The sequence below is a fragment of the Neoarius graeffei genome, chromosome 21 (assembly GCF_027579695.1).
Source record: "Neoarius graeffei isolate fNeoGra1 chromosome 21, fNeoGra1.pri, whole genome shotgun sequence".
NCBI lineage: Eukaryota > Metazoa > Chordata > Actinopteri > Siluriformes > Ariidae > Neoarius > Neoarius graeffei.
The window spans coordinates 30,818,123-30,845,782 of NC_083589.1; the positions used below are offsets into that span (position 1 = coordinate 30,818,123).

Here is a 27,660-nt window from a genome sequence, read left to right on the forward strand (position 1 = left end):
AAGGTGGGGGCCTCCATGGCTGACGTTTTACTATCGGATTCACTATCCAATGGTTCGAACTGATACGGTTCGACATGTATAACAGTAGCATGTACAGACACTCAAATTTCAGGACTATCACAGTCAGATGTATTACTATCTGAGGAATCCGAAGAATCTACAATAAATCTGAATGAAGAGGCCATTGCAACCACTCTCGCCTGCCGAGTCTGGCTTTGGTCTATAGCTGTCAAAGGCCTCGGCCTTAAAACTGGTTACCGCTGTGATGTCACTCACTCAGGGTTGGCTGGCTCAGCTCGAATGCCAACTTTGCAGTCGATTTTAACTCTCAAAAATATATTTTTTAAAATTCCCATTTATGCAGCATACAAGAGTCAAGGATGGAGATACTATCCACTCAGAAATGTATTTAAAAATAAAGGTTCTGCGTATCTCCTTTAAGCAGCCTGGTGGTTGACTTACCAACAAAACCTCTGCAGCCGACCTCAACTGGGCAGACCGTAGTCTGTTTTGTTGATGTTATAAACTGTTCATTAATGTAAATTTGAGTGTTTCCAAATCCAATCTACTCTAATTTAATTAATTGTTCTTTGGCCTACCTTTCCTCAACACTTCATCAAAATCTGTTCACTAGTTTTTAAGTTATTTTGGGAAAAGTCAAACAAACAAACCAACAAACGAAGGTGATAACCTCCTCCAAGAAAGTTGGCTGTGGTAAAAAATACTGTAGATTTTACAGTAATTTACCAGGAACTAGTTCATTAAGGCCTTGAATTATAGAGTAGAGTTGTGTATTCAAATCTCGGCACCATCAGAATACCATGGTTGGGTCTTAAAGCAATTCAGGTTGCCAGTAAATTTCTGTTAAACTTAGAGTGTATACCATCACCAAATTTTCATGTTCACTTTTATTGGATAAGCCCTTGCCTCTCCTTATATAATGATCTCATCTATGAATTGACTGTACATGGATTTACCATTCTCTGAGAAAAAAAAGGTGATACACTTGTAGCTGTAGCTAAATTCCTTAAAACATACCATTTAATCTCTTTTAATTCCTTACTCTACTTACTGATGTCTAAGCTGCTGAATCCTCTTTAACCAGGTGGTTGTCACTGTAGTAACTCTGAGGAGCTCTGAGGATTGAGGCCCCCAATGCATGTCCAAGTATGAACATCCTTCATTAATCAATTGGCGCTGATGATCACCCTCAGGATAACTGGCATGCAGAAATACATACATCTAATCAGGAAGCTTTGGAAGGTTCCTAAAAGCTGACTGCCACCAAGTTATTCACAAAACCACACTTCACTCTTCACAAAACTTTTCATCACATTCTTCTTCATGCTTCATCCAATTTCAGTACATTTTCATATTTCTGCTGTGGCTTTTTTTTTTCCTCTGTGAAACCCATACTGGAGACACATGGTTCAGTAATGCCAAAACATTATAGAAAGGACGTTGATACATGCATCCAAATGCAGCTAGATGGAACAAGCAGTAGATAGCAGAGGTGGACAAAGTACCCAACTTCATTACTTAAGTCAAAGTACAGATCCAACTGGTCAAAAGTTACTCTGATATAAGTGAAAGTTGTACAGTCAATTTTTTACTTAAGTTAAAGTACTGAAGTATTTGCTTTTAAAAATACTTAAGTATTAAATATACGTTTTCTGTCAACGCATCATTGTATTATTGACACAATGCTTATAATATCTCATGCCTCTGAAGCAACCGACTGGTTTATTTTGTGAATTCACTAAATGAATGCATGTTGTGCCATCATGGTGGTTTAACTTTAAGCTAGCTAGTTAGTGAAACTCCACCTGACATGCTAGCAAACTCTTTTCAAACTCAAAATCATATTGGGTAGCTAACGCTACTAGAAAAGAAAGATTTTTACATTCTGTTTATTTGGCAAGATTATGCTAAAACATATTTCTGAAAGGAATTCAGATAAGTTAATGTTATTCGTGTTAGCGTAACTCCTTTTTTACATGCTAACTAACGGTGTCCAAGTTAACTAGCTATGTGTAAATGTTAGCCGTGGACAAGGCTACGGCAACTTGGCGGGCAAATCCATAGAAAGTAATTTGACTAACCAGAGTGCATAGCTATTGCAATGTTATCGCTAGCTCTAAAAGTACAGACAACTTCGTTGTAAGCTTTGTCTTGGAATAAAACGTTTATATACCTCAATATGTTTCCGCAGGTTGGACGACGAATTTTTGTAGGCCGTGATGTGGTTCGGTTTTAGGCAAACAAAGCAAACATTTAAAACGAAATTAATCTTTAATCCTTTCAGAAAATTGAAACATGGGTTCATGGGCCATGGGTGCATGCATTCTCAAGAAGAACTGCCTCCTTCCATTCTGCCATCAACTGATCGAGTTCAAATAACGCTGCTGAGAAATCACTGAACTTGATTTTATCCAGTCTATGGACGTGACGTGACCCTAGTGATTACTGATTGACTGTCTCAGTGTCACCTGCGAAATAAACAATCATGTTTTAGAAAAGAAAAGAAAAAACATCCACTTTAAAAGCTGCTTCATAGTAGCAAGTAACGAGGACCTTGATAGAAATGTAGTGGAATGAAAAGTACAATATTTGTCTTTCAAATGTAGTGAAGTTAAAGTCATAAGTTTCCAAAAAAAAAAATACTCAAGTAAAGTACAGATACACAGAAAGTGTACTTTTACAGTATTCAAGTAAATGCACTTTGTTACTGTCCACCTCTGGTAGATAGACTAACAATACAATGAATTCCAACCCATAGATTGGTGCATATGCATATTTCTATTCATTTAATATGATTTATTAAGTTATTCTTGTGCATAAGGATGTGCAGAAATTTAGAGCTACTCCTGACCATGTGTAGTCATGTCACTTATTATCAATCGTGTCAGTGTAATTACAGATTTCTTACGCACAGAATTCAAACTTGCTACAGGTACAGCCTTTCTCTCTCAAAGCCTAGCACTAAATCCCCGGGTCTGTTCAATACAGTACGAAATAAGCATTAATTAATCATGTGATTTATCTTTTAGCTCTCCTTTAATTCTGCCACAACAATCTCGATCTGCCTTAATTAAAAAAAAAAGAAAAAAGAAAAGAAAAAAACCTTTACCCAAAATTAGTACTGGTCATTTAATACTAGAGGGAGAAATTCGTTAAGTGATTATTTAATTATTTATACTATATACTGCATATGGGGAACAAGCACAGATTAAGGGTTCCAGCGCCAACTCCTATTTTTTTTCATACAACCTTTGTTATAGATTTCTATTTGGTGACTTCTACATTATCGAGTCAGTACAAAAACATTTTAGAGTTCCAAACGTTTGGAATTTTCCAGCACAAAATTAAATGTTACAGAAAAAAAAGTTTGTATCTGAGCAGTATATTATATAAGAGAGGACGTTTCAGATTAAAAAAAGAAAACGTAATGAAGGCTGCTGGGTTTTGGGGCAAAATGAAGAAGCGAGTGTGACAGTCAAAGTGTCCAGAAGAACCGTGGCTGGTTCTTTAGGGTGTATTCAGACCAGGATAGTTTGATAGTTCACTTGCTTTGGTCCGAACCAAATGTTTTTTTTATTTTTTCATTTTGGTGCGGTTCGCTTTCACACTGTACATTTTAGTAAGCGGACCAAAATCTGTCAACAAAGCCACGCGCCCTGAGGTCGTTCAGCTATTGGTCAGAGACGACACGCGCACAAAGCGTTAAGTTCAAAAGTAGTCATGGAGGCTTTCTGTGCTGTTATTCTTTTTAATGTCATCAAAGCTATATGTTTTTTCCAGTTTTTACTGTTTTCACAATTGTGCGATTACTATGCTGTTGTACAAGTAATTTATCAACGACGACTTCAAAGGGCAAGGCGGCTACGGAGGATAGCGCTGATGAGCGCACATCATGTTGTGACAGTTCTGGCTCTTCACGCAAGACGGAGGAGGTATGTGTCGGGATATTCGCCTTATCCATCGTAATAGATGAATTTCTTTTTTGCGTCGCTAGTACCGCCACTTTTTGAAAGAATGTCCCTGATTTTAATGTAGGTCTGACGGAGTTTCTTCACTTTTAGCCGACATTGTTCTGGGGAGCGCGTGAACCCCTTCTCCTTCATTTTCTCACTGAATACAGCAAACACGTCGGCATTTTTGTGCGTTCTCTCCAAAAGCTCAGATATGTGGACATCTGCCCATATATCCACAAGGGTACGCGTTTCTTCCTCGGCCCACGTTTGCCCCCTACTCATTTTTTGTACTCTGTAGTCTAGCCTACCACTGGTCTGAATGACTGAACGACTGTTGTAAGGTTCCCTTGACAACCGAAACAGTGTTTGCACTTTGCGGTGGAGTGTCAAGACTCTGTTTCCCATAATGCTCGACAAACGACGGAAGCTCCCGAGGTACAAAAAAGCAAAACTGTCGGATTAGGTCCGGTCTGCTTTCACACCTCCAAAAGATCCGCACCAGGGTTCCTTTGGTCCGGACCGAGTCCGACCTTGCAGCTCGGTCTCGGTCCGCTTGTTTGGTCCGGACCAGAGTTCGGTGGTTTGTATTCAGACCAACCCAAAAGGTCCGGACCAAGGGAAATTTGGTTCGTTTGGTCCGGACCAAACAACGTAGGTGTGAATACGCCCTAAGATGCTCAGTAAAACCTACAGCTCATTTCCGCATAAAACTGCACTCACTGGACCTGAGACTACTATTTTTTTTTTTTTAAAGCAAAGGGTCGTCTCACACCAAATATCGACTTTGTTTCATTATGGCTTACTGCTTATAGTATTTTTTTAATGTTGAAGCATTTAATTTCATTATTTTTAAGCCATTTTTGGTCTACAGCATTTCTATACGTGTGCTGAAGACTTTTGCACCGTACTGTATTTAAATTCAGCAACTTCATCCTGATAGACAGATAGCAAAACAACAGTATGTTAGTACACGAGCGCACTTACGTTCACAGATGCGAGAGTCTCTTATGTCCCTGTTGGGATGCTGGTAGTAGAAGGGCTTGCAACTCTCACAGTGCTGTCCCTGTGTGTTGTGTTGACAATCATCACACGCTCCTCCACTCGTGTTGCCCGATGACAGATACATTGCCATGTCGAAGTGACATGTATACGAATGGTGATTACACTCACACCCTGACACACACACAAACACACACATGCAGTTCCATATCAGTAACACAGAGTCAGTTCACAGAGACCAAATGCATACGTGTGTGTGTGAGAGACTCACGCTTGCACTCGTTGGCATTTCGGCCCTCTGCAGGTCTCCACGGTGCATCTTGATAAAAGTTTTGGCACTTCTCACAGTTTAATCCAGCTGTGTGATGATTGCACACACAATGACCATGGACCTGTGTAATCATGAGTCCACATGCACACACACACACACACACACACACTGAGTGTGACCGTCACTGCCGACTGTGCTGAAATTTGGATTTTGGATGACTCCGCCTTACCATGCCTTCAGGCCCCGCCTCACTTTCGTCCACTGGTGCACACTCGGAGGCATGGCCATAACAGAAGCAGTTGCCACGGACAACCATGTCATACAGAGCATAGTAGTACTTCTGCTTCACCTCATCTCGGCCATCCAGAAGGTCATCACCGAGAGTGTGTAACTTCACCATTCGCACCCGCAGGTTAGTTATTCTCAAGAGGTCTATGCAAACGCAAAAACTCAGATATAAATCCGTTAACAGTGCCTATGTTTACACCAAGTCCTTCCTAATCACATTTAGGTGCATATGAGGAGCAGCATTTGGTGTAAGTGTTGCCATAACAATGAGTAACAAATGGCAATGGTTAATGATGACTTTTTAACTGCATGTACATAGTCTATAACTGTTATAATGTAACCAGTTTGGTTTGTGGATGTTCTTTAATACAAAACTTTAACAAAATATAATCATTAGCCTATTGCTGTGGTATAAGAGGAACGAAATACATGCTGTTACTGGAAACTTCAGGGTTGTGACAAGCACATCACACCACCCCATTGTTGATTATGTGAGAGATAATGTACAGTCAGGGCGGCACGGTGGTGTAGTGGTTAGCACTGTCGCCTCACAGCAAGAAGGTCCGGGTTTGAGCCCCGTGGCCGACGAGGGCCTTTCTGTACGGAGTTTGCATGTTCTCCCCGTGTCCGCGTGGGTTTCCTCCGGGTGCTCCGGTTTCCCCCACAGTCCAAAGACATGCAGGTTAGGTTAACTGTGACTCTAAATTGACCGTAGGTGTGAATGTGAGTGTGAATGGTTGTCTGTGTCTATGTGTCAGCCCTGTGATGACCTGGCGACTTGTCCAGGGTGTACCCCGCCTTTCGCCCGTAGTCAGCTGGGATAGGCTCCAGCTTGCCTGCGACCCTGTAGAAGGATAAAGCGGCTAGAGATAATGAGATGAGGTAATGAGATGAGATAATGTACAGTCAGGGCGGCACGGTGGTGTAGTGGTTAGCACTGTCGCCTCACAGCAAGAAGGTCCGGGTTTGAGCCCCGTGGCCGACGAGGGCCTTTCTGTACGGAGTTTGCATGTTCTCCCCGTGTCCGCGTGGGTTTCCTCCGGGTGCTCCGGTTTCCCCCACAGTCCAAAGACATGAAGGTTAGGTTAACTGGTGACTCTAAATTGACCGTAGGTGTGAATGTGAGTGTGAATTGTTGTCTGTGTCTATGTGTCAGCCCTGTGATGACCTGGCGACTTGTCCAGGGTGTACCCCGCCTTTCGCCCGTAGTCAGCTGGGATAGGCTCCAGCTTGCCTGCGACCCTGTAGAACAGGATAAAGCGACTAGAGATAATGAGATGAGAATGAGATAATGCACAGTCGGCTGGTCCTTACTGCGAAATAAAGTCTAAAAGGCTGATGCAGGCCTTGAATCACTGTGTGGGCGTTTATTTTGCAATAATGACCGGCTCGATGTACATTGTCTTTCTTATTACAGGGCTACTTACTGCAAAAACAGACCACAGAATGCCATAACTGACCAATCATAATCAGGTATTCATGTTACAGGAATAATTTCCTATAACAGTATGCACCATCTTGTTTTAGTCCTTATGTAAGCATTCAATTTAATCTATTCTGACTTGGGTGCATACACAAACATTTTAATTCGGATTATGACCAGATAGATAGTCTTTTGAACAGATATGAGGAAGCTATTCCTTCTCTTCATGTGCCTAATGGCAGGCTTGTAGTACTCAAGTTCAGGACTCAGACTCGAGTCCGACTCATGCCCTAATTTTAAGGACTCGTGGCTTGAGTTGGACTTGAGCACTGATGACTCAGACTCGGACTTGTGCACTAACTGCATTCAGACTCTTAAACTGGAGACAAGGACTCGGATTTTTTCTTTATCTATTGTAACATGCCATAATAATTTGGCATAAGATATTTATATCTACATTATTTTTTATACTAATTTCATGCAAGAGAATGCACATTCACCTGTTCATATGTCATGTTCAGGAACAAACTAATGTTAATGGCGCTAAAACGCCTGGAGAGAAGCCCCTAGGATTGTCCGCTTTGCTTATACAGACTTCTCGTGCAGTGGGAAAAAATGCACCGCTATGTGTTCCATATATAGAAGAACTATCGAGGAGACGACGGGGACAACCTCGAACTTCAATCGTCATGTGGCAAGACTCTGCCCAGAGAAGAAAGTGACACACTATGTTCATTGCTCTGTTGATAGCGGGGCTTGCTGACCAATGAACTAGCAAGTGTTAACCCTCTCTCATGTTATTTGCCCCATTGATAGTGGGCAGGGCTTGCTGAGCGATGGACAAGCTTTTTATCTGTAGCCTATTAACTAAAATGGGGCAGTCGAGCAGTAACGTTAGTCCAGCACAGTAGCAGAGACGCTTTCACATACTGTAAAGCCAGCAACAGCCAGCGTCAAATGGCGCGGGTGGAGTCTTGTTCTCGGACTCGACTCGGATCAATAGTGGACTCAACTCAGACTCGACTTGAAATTTTCTGTACTGACTCGGACTTGACTCAGATTTGAACACTGGGTACTCAAGACTGGACTCGGACTTGAGGTTTGGTGACTCGACTACAACACTGACTAATGGTTATGATCTCTCTCAGGTTTTTTTTTTGTCTACTTACTCTGTATTCGTTGGCTGTAGGGATCAGGAATCTCAAATACAGGATCAAGTGCTCGGAAAATCACCTAAACACACACATGCACGCACACAGAAAGATTGAAAAAGACATCCAGAGAGACAATGAGATGCTACAGAATGAAATATAACCCTTTTCTCAATTCATCAAAATGTATTAACTAATACATTAATTGTCCTGCAAACTTAACATAGATTTTGTTGTTGTCCCAAGGACTTGACATCTCGTAAATTCAAGTTCTCTTTCATTTAATCCAAAATAATTTCATCTTTTTTTTTAAATTTACATGCCGTACTTTCACATCTACTGTAAGTAACATTATTTTGCCACACAGGTGTAGCAGTGCTATGGATATATACAGTGGGGTCCAAAAGTCTGAGAGCACAGTGAATCTGGGATTTTTTAAAACTAACTGTGCAACTCTGGCATGCACAAAGGTCAGGGACACATGTCCGGTTGTAAAGTCTCAGAACTTAATTAAGTCATTAGACCATAACTGACTTATTAGGACTCGTTAATCCAAGAATTGTCATTTGAAATAATAAATTGTCTGACTCTGCAAACCTTGTGCTAACACTCAACAAGCATGTTAACCAAGTAAAATGATGTCTACAGTGCAGAGGAAAGCAGTGTTGCTTGCACAGTCAGGATCTGCATGGAAGAGTCATCAGAAAGAAACCTTATGTGTGAGCTCATCACAGAATTCAACATCTGATGTATGCAAAATTATACTTAGATAAACCAGTGGAAACTAATGCTGTGGACTGACAAAGTAAACACGGTCATAATCAACAAAGGTACTGTATGTTTGTAGAAAAAGGAGTAGGATTTGATAAAAGAACCTTTTGACCCTGTTAAGCATGAGCGTGGATCTATTACACTTTGGGGTTGTGTGGCAGCCAGTGGCACAAAAATCACTGCAAAAGTATTTAGAAGAATGGATTTATGGCACAGTCAGTCAAGAAAATGAAGCTGAAGAAAGATTGGCTCTGACCACAGGACAATCCAAATCATACCTCAAAATCCACCGTGAACTACAACGGTTGTACATCAAGAACTGTAAGCTAAAGCTTTTGGAATGGCCCTCACAGCCCCCTTCAAAGAAACATCTGTTGTGCTTATATATTTTCACTCCAAAAACCAACAAAATATGTACAGTAATTTGGCCAGCAATGCCCAAACATATGCATACAATCATATATTGATCTGTTTTTGCTCCTTTTAATAAAAAAAAAAGAATCAATACCATGTAATTTATGAATCATTCCTTTCTGAGTATGAGTATGAAAGTGAAAGAAACAACAAATTTTAAATATAGATCTGGCCTTGTTATTTATGCTTGCTGCCATGGTAGAGAAATGACACTGTATCGATAGAACATTCTGGCCTACAGAACACAGTATTGGCCCTTTTCCACTACCCTTTTTCAGCTCACTTCAGCTCGTTTCAGCTCACTTCAGCCCGACACGGCTCGCGTTTCGACTACCAAAAACCAGCACGACTCAGCTCGTTTCAGCCCTGCTTAGCCCCTAAAACTCGCACCGTTTTGGAGTGGGGCTGAAGCGAGCCAAAGCGAGCCGACTGAGGCTGGGGGCGTGAGCAGACACTCCCCTGTGCACTGATTGGTGAGGAGGAGTGTCCTCACATGCCCACACGCCCCGCGAGCGCGCTGGGATCTGTAAACACCGCAAACCCGGAAGAAGAAGAATTACGAATTGCGAGAATTTCTGGAGCCTTATGCGCCTCGCCTCATCTATACGCTCTTGCCAGTATCTGTCGGCGTTGTCAGTGACAACAAGCCACAGCACCAAGACCAGCAACACTAACGACTCCATGTCCTCCATGTTTATTGTTTACTATTCGGGTCGTGAGACTACCGCTTAGAAGCTCACTGATGTCACTGTTTGAGCTGCTTAACGACATCACCTGACGTCCACCCACTTTCGCTAACTCCACCCAATGTGTCCACCCACTTCCAGCCAGCACGGTTCAGCGCGGTTGTAGTCGAAATGCAACTCCAACAGCCCCGCTCAGCCCGACTCAGCACGGCACGGCTCAGCCCGACTCAGCCGCGTTGGTAGTGGAAAAGCGGCATATGTGTATTTACTGAAGAGAATCATTTTAACCCTTAGTAACCCTTAAGCCCGGCGTACACAGGCGACTTCTTGTTGTAAGCGTATTGCGATTTTTGGACGCAAGTTTCCCTTCTCGGGTAGCTGCGTGCGCATGTTATCTGCGACAAGTGGGCGATTTGGGGAGGGGGATGCAAGTCACGTTGAAATCACATGACTACTTTGCGGGCAGGGATTGGCTTAGCCTTTGGAGGTGATCGCTTCGCTATCGCAAAGACACTTACACTCGGCGATATCTCTGCAACAAGTCAGCGACTGGCGATTTTTTGTCGCAGAATATCAAGCATGTTTGATACCTGCGATCTGTCACAAGCAACAAAAAATCGGCATTGCAAATATCCACACACGAAGCAATTTTTCGCTTACGTCAAAAAGTTGCACAACCAAGCAATGGAAAATCGCCCGTGTGCACTGGGCTTTAGTCAAATGTAGGACTCGTAGTGTGCGTGTGTGTGTGTGTGTTGTGCAGACCTCTCCCTCTGTTGAAGGCTCGATGTTAGAGTACCGGGAATCACAGATGACATCATCAACACTCTTAACTGGTCCCTGGGAGACGTGTGGAAAAGAAGCGGAGCAGTTGAATGCAAAGTAACGGTACACCTGCCAGCTCTGCCCATAATCTGATGAACGCTCGATCACCATCGCTGCAGGACGAAATGTCTGTATTCAGAGCATAACACACACACACACACACACACACACACACACACACACACACACACACACACACAATGCACAAGGTTTACACAAAACTGACACTGATTTGAAAGATGAAACACACTTACATGTATATTCTACATTCCTCACAAGCAGGAGATTCCTGAGGTAACGTGCCATGTACCTGTATATAGACATAGTGTGTGTGTGGTACCTTAAAGGTCATGATGATATGTGTGAAGTGGAATTCAGCTTCTAAGTCCAGTTGAATGGTCACATTCTCCACTCCTGAGACAAAAACAGAGTTGACTGTGTGTCAGAGAGATGTTCTAATTTCTCATTTATTCGACTTTGTTTCACTACTTAGCAAAGAACATTCATCGTTTATGTTTTATAGAAACACAGAAACACACATGAACATGTGCGTGCATGTGTGTGTTCACTGCTTCAGATGGGTTAAATGCAGAGAGGAATTTCACAAATGTGTGATGAATAAAGTTGTGCTTTGCTTTAGAAATGCAGTTGTAACATTTGTTTAAAAATCAAAAACATTATATTTCATCTTTATCTTCATTATTGGTAATATAATCACTACTAATGGCACTTTAATAACTGGGGATCCTCCATATCCATCCATCCATCCATCATCTGTAGCCGCTTATCCTGTGCAGGGTCATGGGCAAGCTGGAGCCTATCCCAGCTGACTATGGGCGAGAGGCGGGGTACACCCTGGACAAGTCGCCAGGTTATCGCACGGCTGACACAGAGACAAACAACCATTCATACTCACATTCACACCTATGGTCAATTTAGAGCCACCAATTAGCCTAACCTGCATGTCTTTGGACTGTCTACCCCGTGGGATCACCACCTTATTGTGGTGGGGTGGTTTGTGTGTCCCAGTGACCCCTAGAGCTATGCTGGCGGGAGTCATGTACTCCCGGTAGAGTCACCCAAGCCGAACAGGTCAAAGGGTAGGGGCCCGACGAAGAGTGATCCACTGGTCGTCCAGGTTGGGGATTGGGCTGAGAGCTGATAACCTGCTCCTGTAAAAACACCTTATTACAGAAACCAGAAGCAGAGCAAATTTGCCATTTAAAGGGGACACCATGGCATGTGGGGGAAACTGGATCACCTGGAGGAAACCCATGCAGACACGGGGAGAACATGCAAACTCCACATAGAAAGGCCCTCGTTAGCCACTGGGCTCAAACCCAGAACCTTCTTGCTGTGAGGCGACAGTACTAACCACTACACCACCGTGCCGCCCCCATCCTCCATATCCTGATTATTACCTCCGCCAAGGAGGTTATGTTTTCGGTAGCATTGGTTTGTTTGTTGGTTTGTCTGTTAGCAACATTACGGAAAAAGTAATGAACGGATTGCTCTGAAATTTTTTTCGAGAGGTGTGACTGGGCACAAGTAACAATCCATTAAATTTTGGCTGTGATCTGGATCACCTTCTGGATCCCGGATTTTTTTAAAGGATTCTTAGCGGAGGTCTGCGCTCTCCGAGTGCTTTTCTAGTTAAAACTGTTTAGGTTTCATTCAGGTCCTCTTTACACCACACTGCAATGGCACAACGTCCATCATGCTGTCAAAGTACAATATTTGTGCTAAAATGTTCATTTACAGTATAGTGTATATCTATAATCTAAACAACACATGGGTGATATTTCAGTGTGCCACAAAGTGTACGAGTAAAAATCTCACTGGATTAATAAACTGTATTTAATCACATACAGTAGCAAAGCTTTTGGTGTAAAACAGGATTCACACTCATTAAAATATCATACAGCCTGCAATACTTGAATCTGACTAAACTGACAAACCCAACTGTTGGCTAGCAGTTACATATGGGACATGGGTTTTAGTGCTCTTGTATGCGTGAAACAAAAGTGGTAATCTAGTCTGGACATGAAATATACACTTTCCACTACATCTCTGGACAAGCCACAGTGCAATTCACAAGCCCAGTCTTCCATCTGCTTGTTAAGTCTGACGCCACACATAATAAGTCTGATACCACATAACCATTTCCAGGTCCAAGTGCTCTTTCAGATTGCAAATTAGACAGGAACAGCTCATTCACAAGGACTTGTACAGCAGATGCTCCATTTGAATGGATTAAAAAAATATTGATATGGTGAGGTTTTCAGGTTAGCTAGCTAACGTTAGCATCCACGGGTGCCAAACTTTATTTTCCTTCATTCATTCAAGAATTGTAGGTTACCATATCAACTGCAGCCTCTTCTCTTTCTCATAGCAAGCAAAGCAGTAGAATGACAAATAGTTTTTTGGACTCAAAAAATGCAATAGAGGCTTGGACCTGGTAACAGTATTAGGTCGATACGTCACGTCTTAACAAGCGGATACCCTCTACTGAAACTCCTTATGCCTAGTGAGTAGCCTTTTAAAGGAACGGGAGGAGCTGTGCATCTATGTTTCAGCTGTGGGTGGAGCTAATTTGCAGTCTAGAACGATGTAAACTGAAGCTTAAAACAGAGAGCTCCCCCATATAAAATTACAGATCACAGTTTTTTGAAGGTAAAGGCAAAAAATTCCTTCAATATTTCTAACTGGGTCATTAAAATGATCTCATCTCATCTCATTATCTGTAGCCGCTTTATCCTGTTCTACAGGGTCGCAGGCAAGCTGGAGCCTATCCCAGCTGACTACGGGCGAAAGGCGGGGTACACCCTGGACAAGTCGCAAGGTCATCACAGGGCTGACACATAGACACAGACAACCATTCACACTCACATTCACACCTACGGTCAATTTAGAGTCACCAGTTAACCTAACCTGCATGTCTTTGGACTGTGGGGGAAACCGGAGCACCCGGAGGAAACCCATGCAGACACGGGGAGAACATGCAAACTCCGCAGAGAAAGGCCCTCGCCGGCCACGGGGCTCGAACCCGGACCTTCTTGCTGTGAGGTGACAGTGCTAACTACTACACCATCGTGCCGCCCCATTAAAATGATATGATATAAAATGAGCTGATTATTATAAGTCTGTTATATGCTACAAACAGTACCTTTAATTGAGTATATATATAAATATACTTCCTGGCAGGCTTATAGTACTCAAGTCCAGGACTCTGACTCAACTCCGACTCGTGACCTAATTTTAAGGACTCACCTTGGACTTGAGCACTGATGACTCGGACTTGGATTCGGACTCATGCATTAACTGCATTCAGACTCGTAAACTGGAGACGAGAACTCGGATTTTTTCTTTATTTTTTGAAAACAGTCACCGTCAAATGGTGCGGTTGGAGTCTTGTTCCTGGACTCGACTCGGCTCAATAGTGGACTTGACTCGGACTTGACTTGAAATTTTTTTAATGACTTGGACATGCCATTATCATTTGGCATAAGATATTTATATCTACATTAATTTTGTACTAATTTTGTGCAAGAGTTTCACACTTGCGCACCTTGGCGCGTGCATCAGATAGACTCTTGGGCGCGCTCCGGACAGCGCATGCGCCAAGCGGATTCTCGTGCACACTGTAAACGACTCGCACCTGCACAGGATTAAGGTGCAATCAGCACGCCGATATAAAAACTGTGAAAGCACACTTACTTTGCAAAGTATTGAGTTGAGTTGCTGACACATTACCGAGTCTTATTTCCTTGTTTGGTTTCCTGATCCCTGATTTCCTGTTTCTCGTCTTTGATTCTGCCGAGTCTACGATAGCCTGTTTGTGCCTCGCTCGACCTATTGCCTGTTTTACGATTTTGCCTGCCATTCTGGATTGTTTACCGTCTTCAGTTCAGTTGGTCAGGTTCAATGCCCGAACTGATGATCACATCATCAGTTTTTCTTTGGCTAATCAGACACAAGGTACGCCACCACTCTTGCCAGAGTGGTTGGGGGTTAGGTGCTTTGCTCAAGGGCACTTAAGTCAATCCTACTAGTCTGGGGAATCGAACCAGCAACCTTTTGGTCCCAAAGCTGTTTCTCTAACCATTAGGCCATGACTTCCCCAAACCGTCTTCACTTGTATTAATAAACACACCTTCTGCACTTACATTCGTCTCCCAACCATCTCTGACAGAATACTTCACACTTCCTGACAAACAGAATACACATTCACCTATTCATACGTCATGTTCAGGAACAAACTAATGTTAATGGCGCAAAAACAGCCACCGTCAAATGGTGCGGTTGGAGTCTTGTTCCTGGACTCGACTCGGATCAATAGTGGACTTGACTCGGACTCTACTTGAAATTTTTTTAATGACTTGGACTTGACTCGGACTTGAACACTGGGGACTCGAGACTAGACTCGGACTCGAGGTTTAGTGACTTGACTACAACACTGCTTCCTGGTTTATCTAATACCACATGTTCATTCATGCAATTATCCAATCAGTGAATCATATGGCAGCAACAAAATGCATAAAATCATGCAGACACAGGTCACAAGCTTCAGTTAGATCAAAAGATCCAACAGAAGAAAAATGTGACTCCAATGGCATGTGGGCTGATTTGAGTATTTCAGAAACTGCTGATCTCATGGGATTTTCACACACAAGGGCTTCTAGTGCTTGCACAAAAAGATGAGAAGAAAAAAAACAGGCAGTGACCGGTAGTTCTGTAAGCAGAAATGCCCTGTTTATGATAGGGGTCCGAGGAGAATGGCCAGATGTTTCAAGCTGACAGAAAGGCTAGAGTAACACAAATAACCACTCTGTACAACCATGGTGAGCAGAAAAGCATCTCAGAACACACAACAAGAGAACGTCAACAGCAAAAGACTACACTTGGTTCACTCCTGTCAGCCAAGAACAAGAATCTGAGGTTACAGTAGGCACAGACTCACCCAAACTGGACAGCTGAAGGAAGGCCAGGTGATGATCCTGTTTTGCTTAGTTTTAGTATAATTACCTCTACCAGATTTATTGGAGGAGGTTATGTTTTCGCCTCTGTTTGTTTTTTTTTTCCCAACCTAACTCAAAAAGTAGTGAACGGATTTTGATGAAATTTTGAGTAAAGGTTGACCATGAGCCAAGGAATAATTGATTAGATTTTGATGCAAATCCAGATATGTATGTGGATCCAGGATTTTTTTTTGTCTGATCCCAACATAACTCAAAAAGTCATGAATGGATTTTGATTAAATTTGTTGTACAGCTTTAGTATTATCCTACTTTCAAGTGATTTGACTTTGATGTTGATAATATGTGGCTTGGCAGAGGTATGCATTCTACCGAGTACCTTTCTAGTTTTAGCAACGGTTTTCTTTTAGTGAAAATTTATCAAGGATCATCTTAGCCCAAGTACAACATGAGGGTTATAATTTAATTTTCCTATGACTCATGAGAAGTGAATTCTGTCGAGAAGCCAGAACAACAATTCCACACCCAGCACACACTAATAAATCACGAATTAGTGATGGAGCAAAACTGCCCATGAGTCTCATCATTCAGCGCTAAACAAAGTGGTCACTAGAGACTCAGTGGGAAAGAGACTGAACTCTTCCCACACCCAGCTGCACCACTCATCCTTTCTTTTTCATTTTCATTCCCACCATTTCCTCTGCTCTTCATCTTGGCTGAACTCTTTTGCCTTCTCTGTTTTCCTGGTCAGGGGTCCCATCCCGAGCAACACTGGGTATTTCCACAGGAAGTAGGACTGGATCGAGAAGCCTCATTCTACGGTAACTGTTGTGTGGTTTGATGATATTCACTTCATATTTAACTCTCAGTCATGTGTTTATTTGTCTTCATGTCAACCTCATACACAGACAGAACACTTACCATTCTCAGACTGCCACCATGTTACAAGACGGTTGGGAGTAAAGGTTGTGACCACGTTGTCGATGGTGTGGCTATTGGGGTGTGTGACCTCATTGTAGAGCTCCCGAGAATCACACTCATAACACTTCTCAGCCTGAAGATGGATTGAGAAAATCATTTAGGAATCAGGGTAGAAGAATCTGCACACCAGGTGTTTTGGTGCTTGCACCTGCTAGTGTCTCCCTGACTCATATTTTTACACGCTCTTACACACATACTGTACACCACACTTGCAAATGTGGATCAGATGACTACATTCAGTGTGTAGTGAATAGAATAATAATAATAAAAACACAAGATAAAAAATATTAAAATATACAATAAAAAGTGTGTAAACATTGTTAAAATAGTATGCAAGTAACGTAAATGTAACATACCAATAAAATTAAAGCAAATAATAAACGCTAGCATTGGACACACTTTGTAATTCAATATGTTTTCTTTATTTTGATTAAGTAAAAGACACTTCCTGTCTGAAAGTAATGATGGATGTCATTTTGCTTTACTTAGTTAAGCGGTTCTTGACATAATATGGATTACTACAGTTGTGGAATAGGGCTGTTTACTGTATTTTTATTATTTACTGGTTGATCTCGAACAGATTAAGAAGACAAGAAACTCGTTCACTAATTAACTTTTGACAAGACACACATGTTAATTGAAAAGTATTCCGGGTGACTCCCTCATAAAGCTGGTTAAGATAATGCCAATAGTGTGTAAAGCATCATCAAGGTAAACAGTAGCTACTTTGAAGAACATGAAATATGAAGCATATTTTTTTTAAAAAACACTTTTTTTGTTTACCACATAATTCCATAATGCTGCACGTGTTATTTCATAGTTTTGATGACTTCAGTATTGTTCTACAATGCAGAAAATAGTCACAATACAGAAACACCTATGAATCAGAATGCATGTACAAACTTTTGATGGTTGCTTCTATATTTCTATTTAAATGCAGTATTTGGATTCATTGATATCCTAGGCTTCCTACAGTATAAGCAGAGTAGACTATCATAAATAACTAACATATGTTTATTTCATTCTAACTGGTTTCCAACAAAAGAGGAACAAACAAACAAGAACACAAAAATATGGCTTTTGTTCAGAACGAACCAAAGTGAAAAATGAATCAGTTGTAATTCTTGACCACTATATACAGTGGAAAAGGCAAAAAAGTTCACCATCCCTGTGTCCAAAATCACTCACTACTCACTATACAGTGGACTACATAGTGAGGTCGCCATTTTGTAGTGCTATCTGAATGTATAGTGAGAATTATTACACCCTATATAGTGCACTCATAGTATCCCACAGTGCATCACGAAAAGTAGTGTACAACCGATGGGCACTAACCAAGCAATATATCCCATCATGCATTGTGGTCACGCTGAAAGGGAAAAAAAAGTGTATTGAGGTGAATGGATGAAGGAAGAAACATGTTATAAATGGACATTCAAGTACAATTAAAAATAGTAAGAGAATAGAAAAAAGCTAAAATAGAAATAGATAAAATACAAGAATAAAAGTTACAGTACAGAGTGAGGAATTAATCAAAAGCCTCAAATTTGATTTGAGAGGCAAAGAAGAAAGTATTCAGCCTTCTCATCTCATTATCTGTAGCCGTTTTATCCTGTTCTACAGGGTTGCAGGCAAGCTGGAGCCTATCCCAGCTGACTATGGGCAAAAGGCGGGGTACACCCTGGACAAGTCGCCAGGTCATCACAGGGCTGACACATAGACACAGACAACCATTCACACTCACATTCACACCTACGGTCAATTTAGAGTCACCAGTTAACCTAACCTGCATGTCTTTGGACTGTGGGGGAAACCGGAGCACCCGGAGGAAACCCACGCGGACAACATGCAAACTCCACACAGAAAGGCCCTTGCCGGCCACGGGGCTCGAACCCAGACCTTCTTGCTGTGAGGCGACAGCGCTAACCACTACACCACCGTGCCACCTGTATTCAGCCTTGATTTAAAAGAAAACCTGAAAGATGTAGCAGACACAAAGTACTCTGTATTGATTAATGTGGGAATTGTGCTCAGTATAATATGGATTTATCACAAAAATACATGCATGTATTTATTATTTTGAAAACCCACCAGCCAACTGATCTGGCACGTTTTAATTGTGCGACAGTAATGATGTAAATAACGGCGCGGTGGAGTAGTGTCCAAAAGTGTTTTTTCATTTTACCAATGAGCTCACTATATCGTCCTCTATATAGTAATTCCATATATAGGGAGTAGTGAATGAGTGAGTGATTTCGGACACAACACCTATGAAGAGTTTTCCCAGGACAGAAGACACATTTTCAAAGATATCTGTGACTTGCATCATCACTATGCAGTGATCGCACTAATTTCTGCATTTCAGTTTTACAATTTTAGCCTTTTCAATGCATAAAAATGAGTTCTGCCCATAGCTCAAACCTTTTTTTTTTTTTACTTAAAAGGCATACATATAAATTGGGTGGAATTAAATTAATTGTATGAAGGAAAAAGTTCAACATATTTAATTCTATTGTGTATGTGCTGTTAGAGTAATGATGTCATTAGGGTGCTCTCTTTATTCATCTTTATGTATGAACTGTGTATGTGTGCATATCTCTGCATACCTACACTACCGTTCAAAAGTTTGGGGTCACCCAGACAATTTTGTGTTTTCCATGAAAAGTCAAACTTTTATTTACCACCATAAGTTGTAAAATGAATAGAAAATATAGTCAAGACATTTTTCTGGCCATTTTGAGCATTTAATCGACCCCACAAATGTGATGCTCCAGAAACTCAATCTGCTCAAAGGAAGGTCAGTTTTATAGCTTCTCGAAAGAGCTAAACTGTTTTCAGCTGTGCTAACATGATTGTACAAGGGTTTTCTAATCATCCATTAGCCTTCTGAGGCAATGAGCAAACACATTGTACCATTAGAACACTGGAGTGAGAGTTGCTGGAAATGGGCCTCTATACACCTATGGAGATATTGCACCAAAAACCAGACATTTGCAGCTAGAATAGTCATTTACCACATTAGCAATGTATAGAGTGGATTTCTGATTAGTTTAAAGTGATCTTCATTGAAAAGAACAGTGCTTTTCTTTCAAAAATAAGGAAATTTCAAAGTGAACCCAAACTTTTGAACGGTAGTGTACACTGCAAGATACAAGACTCATGAACCACTGACATATTGAAATTTATAGTTTTATCTTCTCAACACTCCCTTCTTATTCACTGATACACAGAACATTCTCAGTGTGAACTACAGTGGCGTGTCAAAGAGCTCAGAAAGATGCCTGAGGGCGGCTGGGACATTCTAACAGAGAGAAATCATCCTCTGCACATCACAAACTCCACAAAGGGAGCAATTGTTGACCAGAAAGTGGATTTTTTTTTTTTACAGTGGACAGATAGTGATGTCTAATTACTTAGTCAAATAGAAACAGAAAAACAACAACAACAACAACAAAAAGCTGTACCATATAACACAGAGGGAAAATCAGAGACATATTTCATGCCAGAGATTAAAATAATTAGATTGCAGATTTCTAGTCTTTATTTGGCATTTATTTATCTCTCTGATTTAAGGCATGTGTGCAGGATCCAAACTACGCAGCAAAAATGTACACAATTTTCCTCCTTAGCCGAAATGTAGTCAACCAGCCGTGATGTTCAAGGTCCAAGGTTTGCTTTTTAGTTCTGTGCTGAAGCTGTAATGCTAATGTGGCTAACAAGTACCTATAATCTATTTCACTCGCTTTTTTTCCCTCTTTTGGATTACGTAATGTGAGGTTTATCCTGTTTTGATCTGGAAAGTCTTGGTAACAGGTAGCATTTCTCAAAACTGGAAACCTCCATAATAGACATCATGGTACATCAAGCTTTACAGACTGGTTTAATCAGATTTATCTGTTACTGAAATGTTTTTATTATTCATACATTAAATATGAAGACATAATGCTAATTTTAGAAGTGTTCTGATTTTTTTTTTTTTTTACCTGTAGGTCACTGATGATACAGAAGGGTTCAGGGGAGTGGAGTCCGCAGGTGGATGAGGCTGTAAGGCGATCAGATCTGCCAATCAGCAGGTCACCTGTGGCAGGGTAACAGCTTCCCTCTGAACACATACTGTTAGCTTCAGGAAGAAGCTGTGCAGGGACAGCCAAACTCAAAGCTACAGGAGAACAATAAGAACAACAATAAGAGTTCACCACTATATGGTTGAAAACACACACACACACACACACACACACACACACACACACACACACACACACACACACACACTATCCTAGGAAAACTGGAGCTGAAGCAGGACTGCATCCCGAATGGAAACCAGAGTGGCCAAAGGAAACCCATGGAAACAGGAAGAACATGTAAAAATACAACTTTACAGCCATATGTGGAACATCCCATTGCAGATTTATTCATCCTTTTACACATGGATATTGTCATCCTGGAAACGTTTGTGCTTCTTAGCTCCAGTGAAAGGAAACTGTAAAGCTACAGCATACAAAGACATCCTATACAACTGTATGCTTCCAACTTTGTGTGCAACAGACTGGGGAAGAACCACATATAGGAGTGATGTCCACAAACTTTTGCCCATATAGTCTATTAAATACAGCTCAAGACTGAAGAACCCTGGAGCTGTGAGGCACAAACGCTACCTAATGGGCCATCGTGCCACACTTAGTCTGTCCTGATGATTGTAATTGATTTAATTGTTCTGCTTCATCAAGTCAAATACAACCCCGATTCCAAAAAAGTTGGGACAAAGTACAAATTGTAAATAAAAACGGAATGCAATGATGTGGAAGTTTCAAAATTCCATATTTTATTCAGAATAGAACATGGATGACATCAAATGTTTAAACTGAGAAAATGTATCATTTAAAGAGAAAAATTAGGTGATTTTAAATTTCATGACAACACATCTCAAAAAAGTTGGGACAAGGCCATGTTTACCACTGTGAGACATCCCCTTTTCTCTTTACAACAGTCTGTAAACGTCTGGGGACTGAGGAGACAAGTTGCTCAAGTTTAGGGATAGGAATGTTAACCCATTCTTGTCTAATGTAGGATTCTAGTTGCTCAACTGTCTTAGGTCTTTTTTGTCGTATCTTCCGTTTTATGATGCTGGCCAGTTCAGTACCCGGACCCTTCTTCTACGCAGCCATGATGCTGTAATTGATGCAGTATGTGGTTTGGCATTGTCATGTTGGAAAATGCAAGGTCTTCCCTGAAAGAGACGTCGTCTGGATGGGAGCATATGTTGCTCTAGAACCTGGATATACCTTTCAGCATTGATGGTGTCTTTCCAGATGTGTAAGCTGCCCATGCCACACGCACTAATGCAACCCCATACCATCAGAGATGCAGGCTTCTGAACTGAGCGCTGATAACAACTTGGGTCGTCCTTCTCCTCTTTAGTCCGAATGACACGGCGTCCCTGATTTCCATAAAGAACTTCAAATTTTGATTCGTCTGACCACAGAACAGTTTTCCACTTTGCCACAGTCCATTTTAAATGAGCCTTGGCCCAGAGAAGACGTCTGCACTTCTGGATCATGTTTAGATACGGCTTCTTCTTTGAACTATCGAGTTTTAGCTGGCAACGGCGGATGGCACAGTGAATTGTGTTCACAGATAATGTTCTCTGGAAATATTCCTGAGCCCATTTTGTGATTTCCAATACAGAAGCATGCCTGTATGTGACGCAGTGCCGTCTAAGGGCCCGAAGATCACGGGCACCCAGTATGGTTTTCCAGCCTCGACCCTTACGCACAGAGATTCTTCCAGATTCTCTGAATCTTTTGATGATATTATGCACTGTAGATGATGATATGTTCAAACTCTTTGCAATTTTACACTGTCGAACTCCTTTCTGATATTGCTCCACTATTTGTCGGCGCAGAATTAGGGAGATTGGAGATCCTCTTCCCATCTTTACTTCTGAGAGCCGCTGCCACTTCAAGATGCTCTTTTTATACCCAGTCATGTTAATGACTTATTGCCAATTGACCTAATGAGTTGCAATTTGGTCCTCCACCTGTTCCTTTTTTTACCTTTAACTTTTCCAGCCTCTTACTGCCCCTGTCCCAACTTTTTTGAGATGTGTTGTTGTCATGAAATTTCAAATGAGCCAATATTTGGCAAGAAATTTCAAAATGTCTCACTTTCGACATTTGATATGTTTCTATGTCCTATTGTGAATACAATATCAGTTTTTGAGATTTGTAAATTATTGCATTCCGTTTTTATTTACAATTTGTACTTTGTCCCAACTTTTTTGGAATCTGGGTTGTATGTATTACTGTATGACCAAAAGTAGTACAGTTTGTCTTCATTGTATTTATACAGATATTAAAATACGCAGTTGTGCTCCCGAGTGATGCAACAGGCTTTCGCCCTCCCAATGGTGCCACAGTAATCTGTGGCTGGGAGCTCAAGACAGCAAAATTGGCCATGCTCTCAGGGATGGAGGGTGATACACTGCCCCTTTATGTTCAAAAAGATGTGTTCGGCCTTGGAGGAAACATGATAGCCTTCGCCCTCCTTGGTTGGTAGCTGTCATGTGATCGAAGAGAGTTGTCTGGTGGGTGGGAATTGGCTACAATTAAATTAGGGAGAAAATCAAGGATGGGTTTAAAAAAACCCACACTTATTCTGGCTGCTCCTGTTAGGGGTCGCCACAGCACATCTGTTCCGCATATTTGATTTGGCATAGGTTTTACACCAGATGCCCTTCCACTGGAACCCTCCCCAGTCTATCTGGACTTGGGACCAGCACTAACTATGCACTATCTTGTACAACCCCAGTGGTTGTTTTTTTTTTACCTAATCTGCATGTCTTTAAACTGTGGGGGAAACCAGAGCACCCAGAGGAAACCCACACAGACACGAGGAGAACATGCAAACTCCATACAGAAAGGCCCCCATCGGCCATGAGGTTCAAACCCGGAACCTTCTTGCTGTGAGGCAAGAGTGCTAACCACTACACCACCAGGCTGCCCAATTTAAAAAACAAAACAAAAAAACAACAACACACAATTGTACAGTATTTCTTCTTCTTCTTTCAGCTGTTCCTGTTAGGGGTCGCCACAGCAGATAATGTCCCTCCATCTCCTGTCCTCTGTATCTTCTGTCGCACCAATCGTCTTCCTTTACCACAACCATAAAGCTCATCTTTGGTCTTCCTCTTTTCCTTCTACCTGGCAACTCCATCTCCAGCATTCTTCTTCCAATATACCCCAGATCTCTCCTCTGTACGTGTCCAAAACATCTCAAGCTCGCGTCTCTCACTTTGTCTCTAAGCCGTCCTACATGTCCTGCTCCTCTAATGTTCTTATTTCTAATCCTGTCCAACTTTGTCACTCCCAATGAAAATCTCAACATGAAAGTCTTGTTCACGTTCCCTTTCAATCTTGCTGGCAACTTTCTGCCACAAATCCCTCCTGACATTCCTCCATCCATTCCAACCTGCTTCCACTCTTATCTTCACTTCTCTTTCACACTCACCATTACTTTGTACAGCTGACCCCAGAATTGCAAATACTGTACACAATTGTAAATTTGACCAGAGACCACCTATGAACATTCCCAGAAACATAAACACTGCCAGTCAAAGGTTTTTAAACACCCTGAAAGATCGTAGTTTGAATCCCAAAGAAGCCGCGGATATCTGTGTTTAGTTTAGGAGTCTAGAGCAAAACTCTCTCTCTCTCCCTCTCTCTCTCTGTGGGAAGAATGGAATTAATTAAAATGATACTAGCTAGTTGTGGGTATGTGTGCGCTCGTATGCCGAAGAGGGAAGTTAGATTTAAGCAGTAGTAGATTTTAGCTTCATCCTCAGATTTTAACTAAACTCTAGATTATCACTTTATTTAAAAGCAGTGTATTTAAGGTGTAAATAAATTAAGACTATAGATAAAACACTCGGTTCTTGCTTAATTGTCATGTGCCTATCGAGTAAACAAGATCCAAGCTTTTTCAAGTTATAAAATCATATTAAATCTATATGTAAGTATGCATCCATCCAAAACCACTTATCCTGTGTAGGGTCACAGGCAAGCTGGAGCCCATCCCAGTGGACCATAAGCGAGAGGCAGGGTACACCCTGGACAAGTCACCAAATCATCACAGGGCTGACACAGAGAGACAAACAACCATTCACAGTCAATTTAGAGCCGCCAGTTAACCTAAGTTGCATGTTTTTGGACTGTGGAGGAAACCAGAGCACCTGGAGGACACCTGGGCGGACACAGTGAGAACATGCAAATGCCACACAGAAAGGCCCCTGTTGGCCACTGGACTCGAACCCAGAACCTTCTTGCTGTGAGGCGACAGTGCTAACCACTACACCACTGTGCTGCCTGTATGTATACAGTGTAGCCTATAAAGAATAATAGTAATGAACAGGGCTCTCAAGTCTCACGCATTGAGCGTGACAGTCACGCTTTTCGGTCTTTTGTCACGCACTCCCGCCACACATTGTATTTCTCATGCTGAAAAAAATTATAATATAAATTTCTCTGGTGCGCCACTATCCCTTTGGAAACGGCAGGAAACAAGCATGTCTCCCATGAGTCGAGCCTGCCACTTACCAGCCAATCAAAAAAAGGAAAGGGGCGGGGCTACACAATAGTCAGTCAATCAGAAGCACTATTGTATCTGGGTCGATAACGCAACAACCAATGAAAAAAGCATTGTTATCCCGGGAATTGTTCACGTGATTCTGCTACAACCATCTTCTGAAAGTTTTGTTCAGTGGACACCATGAGGATGAGCTCCGAGCAGCACAGAGACCAGAGGAAGTCATATCCTGTTTTAATGTTACAACAAATTCACAACTTGTTTGACACAAGAAATGACAACTTGCCTGCTGTGAGAGAATGTTGCCCAGATAATTAGCATGGACATGGTAAGGTTTTACAAGAGGTGAGCCAAGTATTGTAACTTTTTAAATGATCCCCTGGCGAACAGCTCCACTTGTTCACAGGCAATAACAGATGCTGGTCAGTAATAATAACAGTGACACTAACCTGTGTTTAAAGCAGCATGTGAATACCAGTAAGAGTGAAGACTTTTTTTTTTTTAATTTGTCAGCAGTTATGAAAGACCTGTTTGTGAAAGATTAAGTTTTTATTGTTCATAATATAGAAACTGCGTGACTCCAGGGGAAGATATAGGGAAGAGGAAAGTCCAACTATTACAGATTACAGGACCCAACATTCTTTGACACTGAGGAGTTTTGGGGAAGAATGTCCTCAAAAAAGAACAAAGTAAGAAATTTTTGCACACAACATGACTTGCTCATTATTAAGATAAAAGGAAAACATTTATGTAATCGAGGCCCTTGGTTCCTTTTTCAAAGGTGACTGGCTTGAACCAATTTGGGAGGTTATCAAAGATAACAACCTTGGTTTTGGTGCTTCCTCATTCAAATGCTGATGCCGAGAGGGTATTTTCAATGATCAGTCTGAACAAAACCTCAACCTGAAACAGCTTGTCTCTGGACGGGACATTGGCCTCTATCATGACCCTGAAAATGGCTGGACTTGAGCCGAACTGTTTTCAGTGGGAGCCAACAACACAAATGATGAAGGACTCCAAAAAGGCAACAAACACTTACAATAAACAACACCAGTCATAATCTCTCTCTCTCTCTGCTCTCTCACACACACTTATTCATTCTCATCTCATCTCATTATCTCTAACCGCTTTATCCTGTTCTACAGGGTCGCAGGCAAGCTGGAGCCTATCCCAGCTGACTACGTGCGAAAGGCGGGGTACACCCTGGACAAGTCGCCAGGTCATCACAGGGCTGACACATAGACACAGACAACCATTCACACTCACATTCACACCTACGGTCAATTTAGAGTCACCAGTTAACCTAACCTGCATGTCTTTGGACTGTGGGGGAAACCGGAGCACCCGGAGGAAACCCACGCGGACACGGGGAGAACATGCAAACTCCACACAGAAAGGCCCTCGCTGGCCACGGGGCTCGAACCCGGACCTTCTTGCTGTGAGGCGACAGCGCTAACCACTACACCACCGTGCCGCCCCTACACTTATTCAATACACGGAAATTGAATAAAGACTTTGTATTTGGTTGAACTGCCAGTGCCAGGTGTTATCCTTTCTTCTGCAAGTCTGAGCAGTTATTAATAACAACAACACTAATAATAATATTATTAATGAAAGACCCCCATTCCTGCCACCCGTCCAACCCCCCCCCCAACAGGGGTGGGTGGGGTGGGGTGGATGTCACTCTTGCCTGCATTCAAACTTGAGAGCCCTGGTAATGAAATATCAGCATACGCATACAGATACCTCAATAAATATGTCCTGTTTGACCATGTTAATGCAAAATCAATGTTTTGTTCTTAATAGTTAAAAACATGCATTTATACTTCATTGAAAAATATACATGTATTATTCCTTGTTTATAAAAGGCATAAAATGAAATTAATGAGCTCTGATCAGCAAAGGTGTTTGTTGTTGTTGTTGTTGTTGTTGTTTATAAATGAGCGGATTCGTATGGAGGATCCTAATCATAAACATGAGGCCACACACACACAAGATGAAAAAAGTTACTGTCTCTGTGCTGTCTGTTATTTATTGACTTTCATCGCATAAATAAATAGACAGAAAGTTATTAAAACTCACCCAAAATCATGGCACCCTGTAAAATCCACATGGTTGCATTCAGCCTGACTTGTGCTGACAGTGAAAGCGCGTGCAGAAGAGCTCAGTGCGGATGCTCTCCCAGTCAAACCAGTGTGCGTGAGAACCAGCGCGAGGACAAGGTCCCGGGTGGAGCTGGGTTGCCAGATGTGTTAAAACAGCGTGTAGATTTTCCATCATAAACAGCTGTTTCACTGCAAAAAATGGCCTTTCAAAAATAA

At 41.7% G+C, this 27,660-nt stretch overlaps 1 protein-coding gene across 1 annotated transcript in view; it reads right to left on the reverse strand.

Moving 5' to 3' along the window:
• Positions 1–27,518, reverse strand: part of lamb1b (laminin, beta 1b) — a 98,910-nt gene extending 71,392 nt beyond the window's left edge. The window contains exons 1-9 of the mRNA XM_060902960.1: positions 27,422–27,518; positions 20,743–20,918; positions 16,700–16,832; positions 11,143–11,216; positions 10,743–10,931; positions 8,125–8,188; positions 5,474–5,676; positions 5,245–5,365; positions 4,959–5,147 (exon numbers count right to left, since the gene is read on the reverse strand). Coding sequence (XP_060758943.1) covers positions 4,959–5,147; positions 5,245–5,365; positions 5,474–5,676; positions 8,125–8,188; positions 10,743–10,931; positions 11,143–11,216; positions 16,700–16,832; positions 20,743–20,918; positions 27,422–27,452 — 1,180 coding nt within the window. The 5' untranslated portion in view covers positions 27,453–27,518. The remainder of the gene's footprint in view (positions 1–4,958; positions 5,148–5,244; positions 5,366–5,473; positions 5,677–8,124; positions 8,189–10,742; positions 10,932–11,142; positions 11,217–16,699; positions 16,833–20,742; positions 20,919–27,421) is intronic.
• Positions 27,519–27,660: the final 142 nt, after the last annotated feature.